The sequence below is a fragment of the Kogia breviceps genome, chromosome 4 (genome assembly GCF_026419965.1).
Source record: "Kogia breviceps isolate mKogBre1 chromosome 4, mKogBre1 haplotype 1, whole genome shotgun sequence".
Lineage (NCBI taxonomy): Eukaryota > Metazoa > Chordata > Mammalia > Artiodactyla > Physeteridae > Kogia > Kogia breviceps.
The window spans coordinates 3,940,106-3,952,129 of NC_081313.1; the positions used below are offsets into that span (position 1 = coordinate 3,940,106).

General features: G+C 44.6%; 1 protein-coding gene across 1 annotated transcript in view; it reads left to right on the top strand.

Annotated features, from left to right (window-relative positions):
• ADAMTS16 (ADAM metallopeptidase with thrombospondin type 1 motif 16) overlaps window positions 1–12,024 on the top strand; it is a 158,300-nt gene that overhangs the window by 77,157 nt on the left and 69,119 nt on the right. Inside the window, exons 12-17 of the mRNA XM_067033287.1 lie at window positions 1,833–1,981; window positions 3,133–3,305; window positions 5,114–5,244; window positions 7,183–7,306; window positions 7,737–7,981; window positions 9,848–9,986. Coding sequence (XP_066889388.1) covers window positions 1,833–1,981; window positions 3,133–3,305; window positions 5,114–5,244; window positions 7,183–7,306; window positions 7,737–7,981; window positions 9,848–9,986 — 961 coding nt within the window. The remainder of the gene's footprint in view (window positions 1–1,832; window positions 1,982–3,132; window positions 3,306–5,113; window positions 5,245–7,182; window positions 7,307–7,736; window positions 7,982–9,847; window positions 9,987–12,024) is intronic.

Below are 12,024 nucleotides of genomic sequence, written 5' to 3' on the forward strand. Positions count from 1 at the left end.
TGCAGCAACGTGAATGGACCTAGAGATGATCATACAAGTGAAGTAAACCAGACAAAGATGAATATCATATGATATAGCTTATATGTGGAGTCTAAAAAATGATACAGATGAACTTACTTATACAGAAAAAGACCCACAGACAAAGAAAACAAACTTATGGTTAACAAAGGGAAAGGGGGTGTAAATTAGGAGTTTAGGATTAACACATACACACTACTGGATGCAAAAGAGATAGCCAATAGGGACCTACTGTATAACACATGAAACTATACTCAATATTTCTTAATAACCTATAAGGGAAAAGAATCTGAAAAAAAAATGGCTCTATATATAAGTATAACTGAATCACTTTGCTGTACACCTGAAACTAACATAACATTGTAAATCAACTATACTTCAATTAAAAAAAGGATACTCTGGCAAAAACCAAAAAAAAAATGCATTTGTAAGACTGTTAATTGCAGCAGTAATTATCAAAGCAAAAGCCTGGAAATGCTGCAAATGTCCATCAGAAGGGGACTGGTTGGAAATATACCTAATGGAACGTTTTGTAACTGCAACGGAGGAAGGAGGGATGTGTCTATCTTCTGTGGAATGAACTACAGAACATGTTGTTAAATGAAAAAGCAGGATGGAAAAGATGTGGGTAACATGGGGTCATTTATGAAAGAAAAGGAAATACTAGTCTGTCTATAATTACTTTTATTAAAAACTAAAAGGATAAACTAAATTTTTTTCAAAAGTAGACATTTTCTGTAATTTTAAAACAAAACTAGACCAAATTTTATTAAAGTAATTCATAAACATCCCAAGCAAAATGAAACAATCTAACCTAAATAGGTTCCATTTAGGCTTTAAGTCAAGTTATTGGCTTAACTATGACCACAACAGAGGAATTATCCAAGTGACTTTAAAACCCAGCAGCTTGTGCATCTCAAGAAGAATTCATCCGGTAGACACCAAGTACTGCAAGGGACCTTAAACGGTTCAGCAATCATATCAATATTGATAGGTTGGTTTTGCTCTTCTAAAACTATTAATTTTATAGACTCCTACACAATGTTTTGCTGGCAGAATGTCAGTTGTGCCCGGTGAATGGGTCCATCAGGGGGAAAACCAACACCATTGAATGCACGCTAGATCTTGTGTAGTTTTTGCTTGTGGTGGAAGTGAAGAAACCATGTAGATTTTAGCAGGATTAACATCTATGAACGTTTCTCTGGAGAAAGGGGAGCTGATAGCATCTCCAGCCTCGTAGGGACAGGAGGAGCCCTGTGTGGGTTGTTTCGTGTCCTTAGAAAGCTGTGTGACCTCTGACATGCATCACTTACAACCTCCAGGCTCCCAGCCCAGGTGCTTTGGAGCAAAAGCACAGAGCACCAGCCAGAAACGACAAGGTGTTGAGCCACATGGAACCTCCAGCTGGATTTTTCTGCCTGACAGTCAGTCTGTTCCGACAGCGAGAGGTGAAGGGAGCGTTGTTTCCAGGAAAGGTTAGAGCTCATCCACCTGCGAGGTGAACAATTGGACTGAGTGTTCCTGCAACACGACTTAACTACACGGGTTAGATGCCAGCAGCTCCTACAGACATCTGAAAATCATTTTGCCCTGTCCCTTCCCTTTATGTGGATTTATAGAACAAGGCTAGGTCTGGAAAGAAGAAAAGAAGCTGCATTAAATGTTTTTTATTTTTATCATGGGCTACCTGAGGGTAGGTTTGCTGATGTCTCTGCCTATGTGACCAGACTCCCCACGGCTCAGCATTGCAGTAGTGATGTACCTACTCTCTACCCACAAGTCATATCACTGTTTGGGTCTTTTTTAATTTTCAGTGGTGCCGCGGAGGGCAGTGTGTGAAATATGGTGACGAAGGCCCCAAGCCCACCCACGGCCACTGGTCAGACTGGTCTCCCTGGTCTCCTTGCTCCAGGACCTGCGGAGGAGGGGTGTCTCACAGGGACCGGCTCTGCACCAACCCCAGGTGAGAGCCCTGGACCTCCCTCCTCATCAACACCCATCTCTCTGCTACAAACTTTCCAGACAGCGTGTGGACATAAGCTCCGTGAAAATAATTCTGTACTCCCCATATTACTGTGAAAGAACGCTATGTCAGAACGCCCTTTTACTCAAGCATTTATCGTACAACGATGTCTCTGTGGTATAATTTAAGATGCTTAAAACTACCTGATCACCGCAAAAGTAACGGAGCCGACAGGGATATTCAAGAACTGGATTTTAACCATGCTTACATGAAATACCAAGGTTCTGCCTAAAATAAGGAGATAAATCATAAGTATAGAGAGCACAAATCAATAGATACGAATCAGTGAGAACAATTTTTTCATGTGAGAAAACCAAAGTCTTGGTTTTTCATCAAATATCTTTCCCTTCACAACATGTGGTCTCAGTGTGTCTTCTGTAGAAGACGAGGATGTGAAAAGCTGTCACCAATGCAGTGGAATGAAGGGGTTTTTCAGTTCTCCTTTTGCACCTATATGCGTTTAACTTATGTTAAGACTAAGTAAAATGATTTATTTCAGTCCTGTCTTTAACGCATGAGACCTGATTGGTCCCCTGCCTCGACAGGGTGCTCTGGCGCTGGTGTGTCCACGTGAATTCTAAGGGGTGAGGGGGCTGTTTGCTGCCTCTTCCAACCAGTAGAAGACGAGCGCGTGTTCTGTCCCCGTCCGGTGTCCTCGCCTTGTCGCCAGGAGGCTGGTAGGGGAAAAAAAGTTGCCATCTGGACAGCGAAGTCGTTGAATTTCAGTCTCTGTTCTGCTTTTCCCAGCTGCCCTCCTGTAGTCACCCCCTCCTTTATGGAATTCGGAGGACACGATGCTCGCCCCGCCCCCTACAGGGAGCCGAGCAGATACGTGCACACTCACTTCCCAAATTCTAACCTGTTCTACCAATGTCGCGATTATTTGCACACTCAATCGAAAAGGAAAATACTACCCATATCGTTACTATGTAAGAAAATGCCAGTGACTTCTTAGGAATGCACTTCTTTTAACTGGTGACCGTAAGTATCTCTAACATTATCGGCTCCATCTCCCTAATAAGCCTCATTTCAAGGGAGGGGTGAGGAGCCATTCAAAGGCAAGGTTTCTCACTGTGGACTATACATTGCAGACCATCGAATGGAGGGAAGTTTTGTGCGGGCTCCACGCGAACTCTGAAGCTTTGCAACAGTCAGAAATGTCCCCATAACAGTGTCGACTTCCGCGCCCTGCAGTGTGCTGAGTACAATAGCAAACCGTTCCGAGGCTGGTACTACAAGTGGAAGCCGTACACCCACGTAGAAGGTAAATCTCAAATCCCACTTCCTGGTGGCAGCCTCGGACTTCTTTACTCTTTAAAGAACTGTGTGATCAATAGCGTGCATCCAGATAGACCGAATTGCCGTTAGGGCAACGTCACGGGTTCTCTTCCTGTTGCTAGTTTGATTCTGCCTGCCCCAAGGCCACTGGCATCTTATCTAAACTTGACCAGCTGTGGGCTCAGAATAAAAGCAAACAAGATAGAGAGCATGTGCAAAGTACCATGAAGTCTGTAAAGAAGTGGTAAAGCACTCAAAGTAGACGATGTATTGGTCATGAATCAATTCTTTTTTAATGCAAGTTATGGTAGTTGATGGTGATATGGTGATGAGTGTGTCACCCATCGAACACTCATTATTGCCGGAGAATGAAAGCAAATTCATGTCTTTGGGAAAATCAAATAATATACTCCATATCTGGAAAGTCTTGATCTACAATTTATAAACCAGGAAGTTTATTTGTACCATATATAAGATTTTACTCTCCAGTTGAAGAGAACTATGTATTGTCCTTGTAACTTGAACTCAGTAGCTCAAGTAGCATAATTGGAAGATAAATTCAAAGCACACCTAATCATCTCATTCTTTGGAAATGAGAGCACCGTATTGTCCAAGAAACACTGGAGAAGTACATACGTTGAGCCATCTCATGTGGCACTTAACTTTTACCATCCCAATATATATAATGTTACCATGGTGAGAGTTTTACGGAATCAGCAAATTCTGGAAGGAAAATTTAAGCAGTTCCAAACAAAGCTTTTCTTGTTGGGTTTTTACTCCTAAAATTTAAGTAAAAATTAAGAAAAATGAAGCCAGTGAGAAACAAAGACACAGGAGAAAATCGAAAGAACTTCGAAATTGGGGTCAAAAAATCTGTGTGCTATTCCTGGCTTTGCTAGTCTGCAGTAAATAAATTCATTAATTTTGGAAGCACATATTAAATTTGATTCGTAGAATTATTCAGTTGGGTCTTTTATCCTGCACTATAAAGAAAATATTTGTGCATGAGTCTCGGGCCTGTGAAAACTCCTAAGGCAGATAAATTTTTATTGTCAACTGTTCTCTTCTTTACCAAGAAGAGAACAAAGGGAAAAAATAAAGGTTTCTACAAAAGTTCATGTTAGCCCTATAAATCATAAATCCTTGAAATGGATTACCGAGAGAGTATGTGAACTTGATCTGCCAATCTGAAGTATATAATGAGGCCTATATTCTCCATGCATCAGTGTTTTTTGACAATCCATTATATTTATTTAAAAAACAATGTTCTCTGGAGATTTCATCCAAAAGTTATTCTATTTATCAGTTTAAAAATACTATGTATTTTAGTAAATGCATTAGCTATTAAGAAATTTTGTGATTATTTTAAGTATTTTATTACACTTTATTTGTAAGAACTTTGTGTATTGCTACAAAATAGTAGTGACTTTTTGCATTTCTAGAAAGAGTAATTAATTATACTAGTAAAATAGTTGAACAGTCACGTAGTTCAAGTCAACAAATGTTTATTGAATGCCTACTATGTGCCAACCACTGTGTACAGAGCAAGGACTGATAAAGGACACAGTCAAAAACAAATTAAGAGTGAAGCTTTAAAAAATATCTTTAAAAATTCAAGGGGAAAAACCAAGCCTAAAGAGGCAATTTATAAAAATGTCTTTGCAATGTATTATTGTGTGGGAGTTATTTTATGGGCAAAAAAGAAAAAAAAGTCTATCTAAACTTTAGAGCAAAAAAATGATCAGAGCTTAAGTATCTTTCTTATTTGTGTTTGTGTGTGTATTTCTTTTTAAGATCAGGACTTATGCAAACTCTACTGTATCGCAGAAGGATTTGATTTCTTCTTTTCTTTGTCAAATAAAGTCAAAGATGGGACTCCATGCTCGGAGGATAGCCGTAATGTTTGTATAGATGGGATATGTGAGGTAATAATGATCATTCATTCATTCAACAAACATCTCCCAACAGTCTGCTTTACTCCAGGCATCCTGTAAGGGGCTAGAGAGACCAGACATTTAAAACACACCCTTTCCCTCCAAGTCACAGCCCAGAGGGAGAGAAAGCCAGATGAACATCTATGGAGACAGGCAGCGGCTCGTGGCAATGGAGGGGTGTGCAGAGAGCACGCTGGGGGGAAGGGTGGAGCTTAGGTTCCTCAGGGAAGGGAAAGGGAAGAGGGGTGCTGGAGAAGCAGGGAGGGGGACACAGGGGTACAAGAAATCGTAGGAAGGTAGCAACCAGTTCAGGGGTCCGAGTACCCAGAGGCAGGCCAAAGCTGGGGGGTGTCGAGGAGGTGAGCAAAGGGGAGAAGCTCGCAAAGGGCCATTTGCTGCGGGGATGAGGACTTGGGTTCTTTATCCACATGTCCCTGTGGAAGGCACTGGGACCGCGGGTGCGTAGCGTCGCCCAGTCAGACGGCGGTAGCCGGGCAGTGGCGCCACAGTAAATGAAGGCAGGGACAGCACAGAGGACAGGGTCCGCTTCACAGCTGTTGAGGGGGTCTCAGGAAATCGGCAGCCTCACTTCTGTTGGAGAGGGACTCGGGGCACAGGCTGGGAAAGATAGGCGACTAAGTGAACGCAAAGTTCTGAGCTTGTTACCAGGCACAGAAATGAGATGTAGGAAGACTTTTATTATAAACAAAGGGAGGGTGTTACACGCAATGGTCAGATACATTGCATGTAAATAATGGGCTTTTCAGTGAAGAAGTTACTCAATATTCGTATTCAGTGGAGTCCAAAGACCTTGGTCCCAGGTCTGATTTTCTCTAAGGTGTAGACCATGACCGCAGTAGAGTTGAGTCATACACTCAGACCCTCAGTGTAATCGTTGGAATGCATGAAGATTAGACTAAATGATTCTGTTCGGATCTCTTTCAGCCTGAAAATGCTCAACTGTCCACCCATTGTGTCTAATTATCAGCTGATTTGTTAAATATGTCATTGTTGTTATGTATTCTTAATGATACAGTATCACGGTCCTTTATCTGTAATTCTGAAATCCAAAGATGTGTGAAACGGAAAGTTTATTTGACTGTAAAAGATAAGCCGACCTGACTTTATCTGGTGGCAAAACTGCCTTGAATTGGTGCGAGTATCTTCAGTTACGTGTATCCTGCTCACTGTAGAGATGTAGAGATACGCATTTTAGAAACATCGTTGCTGTCCGGAGCCCTGCAGGGACTCTCACGTCATATGCGTGTTAATTACCTTCCCACAATCCAAAACACTCTTGAGTTCTGAAATGCATCTGGCCCTAGGATTTCAAACAAGGGATTGTGGACTCTAGTTCATCCATCATTTCCGAATGGATTTTTTACATAGCTAGCCTGTATTCTTTGCTAGGAAATGTAAAATTGGCAAGCATCACAGAATATATAAACAGCTGCTAAAATTCTAGACAGTAGCCAAATGTGCCTTTTACATAATTTATTGCTGGGAATAATCGCCCTGTGGCCTGTGTGCGTTCTTTGCCTCTGCACAAGGTGATTCAGAAAAGCACAAGGCGAATTCCAGTGGAACCTCGTGAGGCCACATTGCTTGTCATTTGCGCTAAGTGCTTTATATCGGTCTGAAATTTACCCACGTCTCCAACATGACAACCCGATAGGTTTAATTCTGGGCTCAGTGTAGGACAGTCGTGTAGCAATTCCAAAGAGGACAGGGTATGTTTGCCACGCGAAGGTCTCCTCCTTTGGATGGAAGCGTAGTTGACAGTCTTGCAGTGCACATACTGGGTATCCAATAAATATTTGTTAACTCTCCCGTGTTGGTGAAACTTTCAACTCGACAGGAAAAGGTTTGTGACTTCGCCCCTGTTGTCTTGTCTTTCATGAACGACACGTGGCCTCGTGGGTCCCACAGAGAGTGGGATGTGACGATGTGCTGGGATCCGATGCTGTGGAAGACTCCTGCGGTGTGTGCCGGGGAAATAACTCCAGCTGCACAACGCACAGGGGCCTCTATGCCAAGCAGCACCGTGCCAACCGTGAGTCCACCCACCGGAGCTGCCTTCCTGGCTGAGCAAAGAGCGAAAGGAACCACCTGGTGGGAAGGATGGGAGGTGTAGTGCAGACAGTGCTCTCAGACAGAGTCCTGAGAGCCCTACACAGACTCCTTGCCTGCTTTGCTTCTCAAACCTTCTGTTTTGATTGGAAGTGGTTGCTAGGGTATTTGAATTCAAGTGGCTTTTAGAAACAGTGAATATTACAATAGCTCTGCTCCAATTAAAGAAAAAAAAACAAACTCATTTATAGGACTCATGCAACTGGATTGCCAAAACAGATCTCCAGTTTCCAAATTCTGATTCTCAAGGTTTGGTTATGGAGAATAGAATTCTCAAGGTTTGCTTAGGGATTTGCCTTGGCAGTACTGAGTGAAGCATCACATCCTCCTCCTTCCTGTCTCCTTTGCTCTAGAGTATTACCAGATGGTCATTATTCCTTCTGGAGCCCGGAGTATTCGCATCTATGAAATGAATGTATCTACCTCCTACATTTCTGTGCGAAATGCACTCAAAAAATACTACCTGAATGGACACTGGACAGTGGACTGGCCCGGCCGATACAAGTTTTCAGGAACTGCCTTCGACTACAGACGGTCCTACAGGGAGCCCGAAAGCTTAACCTCCCCTGGGCCAACCAATGAAACATTGATCGTGGAGGTAGATTCCAGCCTCTTGGTCTCAGGGGTTGGATTTGGGGTCTCAGGGTGTTTTTGTAGGTTCAAGGCTGCTGGCAAAGTATTACATCCACACAAAATTGTTTGCAATCAGATAGTGTCTCAGAAGCAAAACTAATCGATACATAGACTGAATGGGCCAGTGGACTTGTTTCGACCGCCTTTCATTTCTAGGCGCGTGATGAGATTTGCAATTAAGCACATCATGCAGTCCCCATTTTTGCATCTTGATGAGTCGGTTTTGACAAAGATCTGCTTCTCTCCTGTAAGCCCTGTGGCTCTGAGAAGCAGCCACTGTGGGTGGCTCTGTGTGTGCCTGTTTGGGCGGGGCCAGCATTGCGCCGAGTTTTGTGGAAGTGGGAATGAGGTGAGAACCCAGCACCTGGGCCCAGTGCCTGGCAGGGGACTGCACACTCACCCCCTACGCAAGCCCCTCTGTGCTCTACCCCAGATGGCAGAGGCTCACGACATGCAAACGGGCATCTTCTAACAATGTAATTTGTCCCCATGGGACTGGGCAGGTGGGGGCAACAGGCAGTGGGCATGCTAATTTCCGACTTTCTTGTATTTCTGTGCACATTTAAAGAAAAGGCTCGTTCAAAAGTTGCCCCCTCAGCCCACACCTATGGGTGCAGGTGTGAACCACCCACAAGCCCTCCACCTGCTCTCCAGGCCTGGCAGCCCCGTCCCGGTGTCCTTGCATCTTCCCGGGAGACACCCCATCTCCGCACGTCCCGTTGCCATCGCCCCTCCTGACCCAGAGCTGCTTCCTCCACCCCTTTATAAACATGTTCACTGTGAATTTCTGCCTTGGTTATTTCTCTCCCCCCATCTCAGGCTTTTAGCTTTAATACCCATGAAGAAAGAGAGATCGGTCAGGGTTGAAGGTAATTGAGGCTTGTTGGGAACCTGTTTCCTGTGCAAGAGGCTCAGAATGTCAGGGGGTCGAGCGGTTCAGTGGTCGTACAGTGAGGCCACCTGTCCAGGGCTCATACCTGTCCTGCAGCATTCTCTCCAACTAGACTCGAGCTGTGATGTCAGGGAGGGAACTGTGGGGCCAGGGAGTTTAGGGAAGCTCCAGTGACTTCATCCACTGGAACCTCCCATCAGGGACCAGTGAGACTCCAAACTTCAGAGATGGGATTTCTATTAACAGGCTAATGGTGAGGTTTCCAGAAAAGCCTCTCACCCAGGTCAAGGGATCGATACCTTTATGAAGGAAAAAGTAATTGGTCCATGTGGTCGAGTTTCCAGCTAGGAGATGAAGAAGAGTCCAAATGCAATTCCATGTGCTGAGCTTTACTCACAGGTGTGCCCAAGCTAAGAGATCTTTACTAGTAAGATGCTTTTCTCCTGGAACCATACAGTCCATGCCAGTAGGCAAAAGTCCTCTGCACCCCACCACAGGAGGAAGTACTCAGAGTTAGCCTTCATCCTGCGTGGATGAGATCCAGTCCCGTGTTTTTGGTGGTTTGGAACTCACTGGGAATATTGTGAAGGTGCTTTTTAGGTATCATTTTCTGATTTGCTCAGATGGAGAGAATTGGTGGGGCTCCCAAGGTAACACGGAGGGAAAGAACCAAATGCTCTTGTTAGGTGGTAAAGGCTGTGGAAGAAACACTAAATGTAAGGCAAAAGAGTCAACGGTCTATATATTTTATAGATGTGCTTGTGTCTAGTGTAATTCCTGTTTAGAAAGTTAATGTGAATTTTGGAGGACGGACAGTGCTTATTACTGTAATCACCTTCTGATGGATATGTCTGGTGTTTCAAGTAGTTTAAAACAAATTAGCTTCTATTTATTGGTTCTAACTTAACTCATTTTCTTCTTCCCTTTCTCTTTTTCTAGCTTCTATTTCAGGGAAAGAACCCGGGCGTTGCCTGGGAATACTCTATACCGCGGTTGGTGGGCGACAAGAAGCTCAGCACCCAGCCCAGCTACACGTGGGCCAGCATCCGCTCCGAATGCTCCGTCTCGTGTGGAGGGGGTAGGTCACTGCCCACGGCTGTCCCGGTGACAGGCACAGAGGTGCTGAGAGCCTTAGGGCCATAGCGCACGCTGCCCTTGTCTGCGTCACACTGCCCTTGTCTCCACCGTGCTGCCCCGGTCCTCCTCACTCTACCCTCGTCGTCCTCACTCTGCCCTGGTCCTCCATCACTCTGCCCCGGTCCTCCTCACTCTGCCCTGGTCCTCCTCACTCTTCCCCGGTCCTCCTCATTCTGCCCCCGTCCTCCTCACTCTGCCCCGGTCCTCCTCACTCTACCCTGGTCCTCCTCACTCTACCCCGGTCCTCCTCACTCTACCCTGGTCCTCCTCACTCTACCCCGGTCCTCCTCACTCTGCCCTGGTCCTCCTCACTCTGCCCCGGTCCTCCTCACTCTACCCTCGTCCTCCTCACTCTGCCCTCGTCCTCCTAACTCTGCCCCGGTCCTCCTCACTCTGCCCCGGTCCTCCTCACTCTACCCCGGTCCTCCTCACTCTGCCCCGGTCCTCCTCACTCTACCCTCGTCCTCCTCACTCTGCCCTCGTCCTCCTCACTCTGCCCCGGTCCTCCTCACTCTGCCCTGGTCCTCCTCACTCTGCCCTGGTCCTCCTCACTCTGCCCTCGTCCTCCTCACTCTACCCTCGTCCTCCTCACTCTGCCCTGGTCCTCCTCACTCTGCCCTCGTCCTCCTCACTCTACCCTCGTCCTCCTCACTCTGCCCCGGTCCTCCTCACTCTACCCTCGTCCTCCTCACTCTGCCCCGGTCCTCCTCACTCTGCTCCGGTCCTCCTCACTCTGCTCTCATCCTCCTCACTCTGCCCTGGTCCTCCTCACTCTGCCCTGGTCCTCCTCACTCTACCCTCGTCCTCCTCACGCTGCCCCGGTCCTCCTCACTCTGCCCCGGTCCTCCATCACTCTGCCCCGGTCCTCCTCACTCTACCCTGGTCCTCCTCACTCTGCCCTGGTCCTCCTCACTCTGCCCTGGTCCTCCTCACTCTACCCTGGTCCTCTTCACGCTGCCCTCCTCATCATACTTCCCTGGTCCTCATCACGTCCTGATGAGGAGTCCAGGGCTTCTGCCTGAGGGAGGTACTAATCTTTCTAGAGGCAGAGTAGAGAGCAGTGCTGCTGAGTGTTACTTGAAAACTTGAGCTATTTTCTCTAAATCATCTATGTCAGCGTGTGGCCTTAAGGTTTAGTGAATTGGTTTCTGCTTTTCCTCTAATTTAAGATTTTTGAAAGGGTAATTTTATTTGAGACTATTAAAATGAAATTCACTCAAATTATTATACATTTCATGTTGATGATGAGAAATAGAAACTTGCATGGAAACTATAGGGATACAGAGTGAGGTTTTTGGCAAATGGTCTTGTTCAAAGATTTGCTGGAAAAAATTTTGCTGTAAAGTCATATACTTAAATTCACTCAGAAAGTATAAGAATTTTATGAAAGTTGCAGTGAAAATGACAAGAAACAACATGTCGAAAGAATTTCACATGAAGATAGATGGGTTTATCATCTTAATACCATAAGAATTTTAAGCCCATGTTTAATTGATAAAGCTACTTCACTAGAGGGACATTTTTAGCTTAGAGCCAGTATGCACTATCTAGTAAAGGGTGGAGAATAAATACGTGCAAACTTAGAAACAAAATATTAAGTTCTATCTGATATTTTAAAAACAGACAAGTTTCCATTCGGACAAATGCATTTCAGCTTTGTGCATTCCAGGTTTTAATAATTAAGAAATAAATCCAGACAATACTATATATTTAAGTATAATGGTACACGAACAAGAATAGTACCAATTTAGAATATAATGAATAAATAAGGAAAAAAATAAAAGTAAACTCATGCCTTCTTGGTAGTTGCTCTAAATAAACGAAATGAAGAAAATAAAGGGAAAGTGAATGATTAACCAAAAAATAAGTCCAAAAATTTAACACTAGATACTTAATATATATTAATTCTTCTCATTATAAACTAAGAATAGAATATTTAAGTCATATTTAAATTCTGACATTAAGAGCTTTCTAAGGTG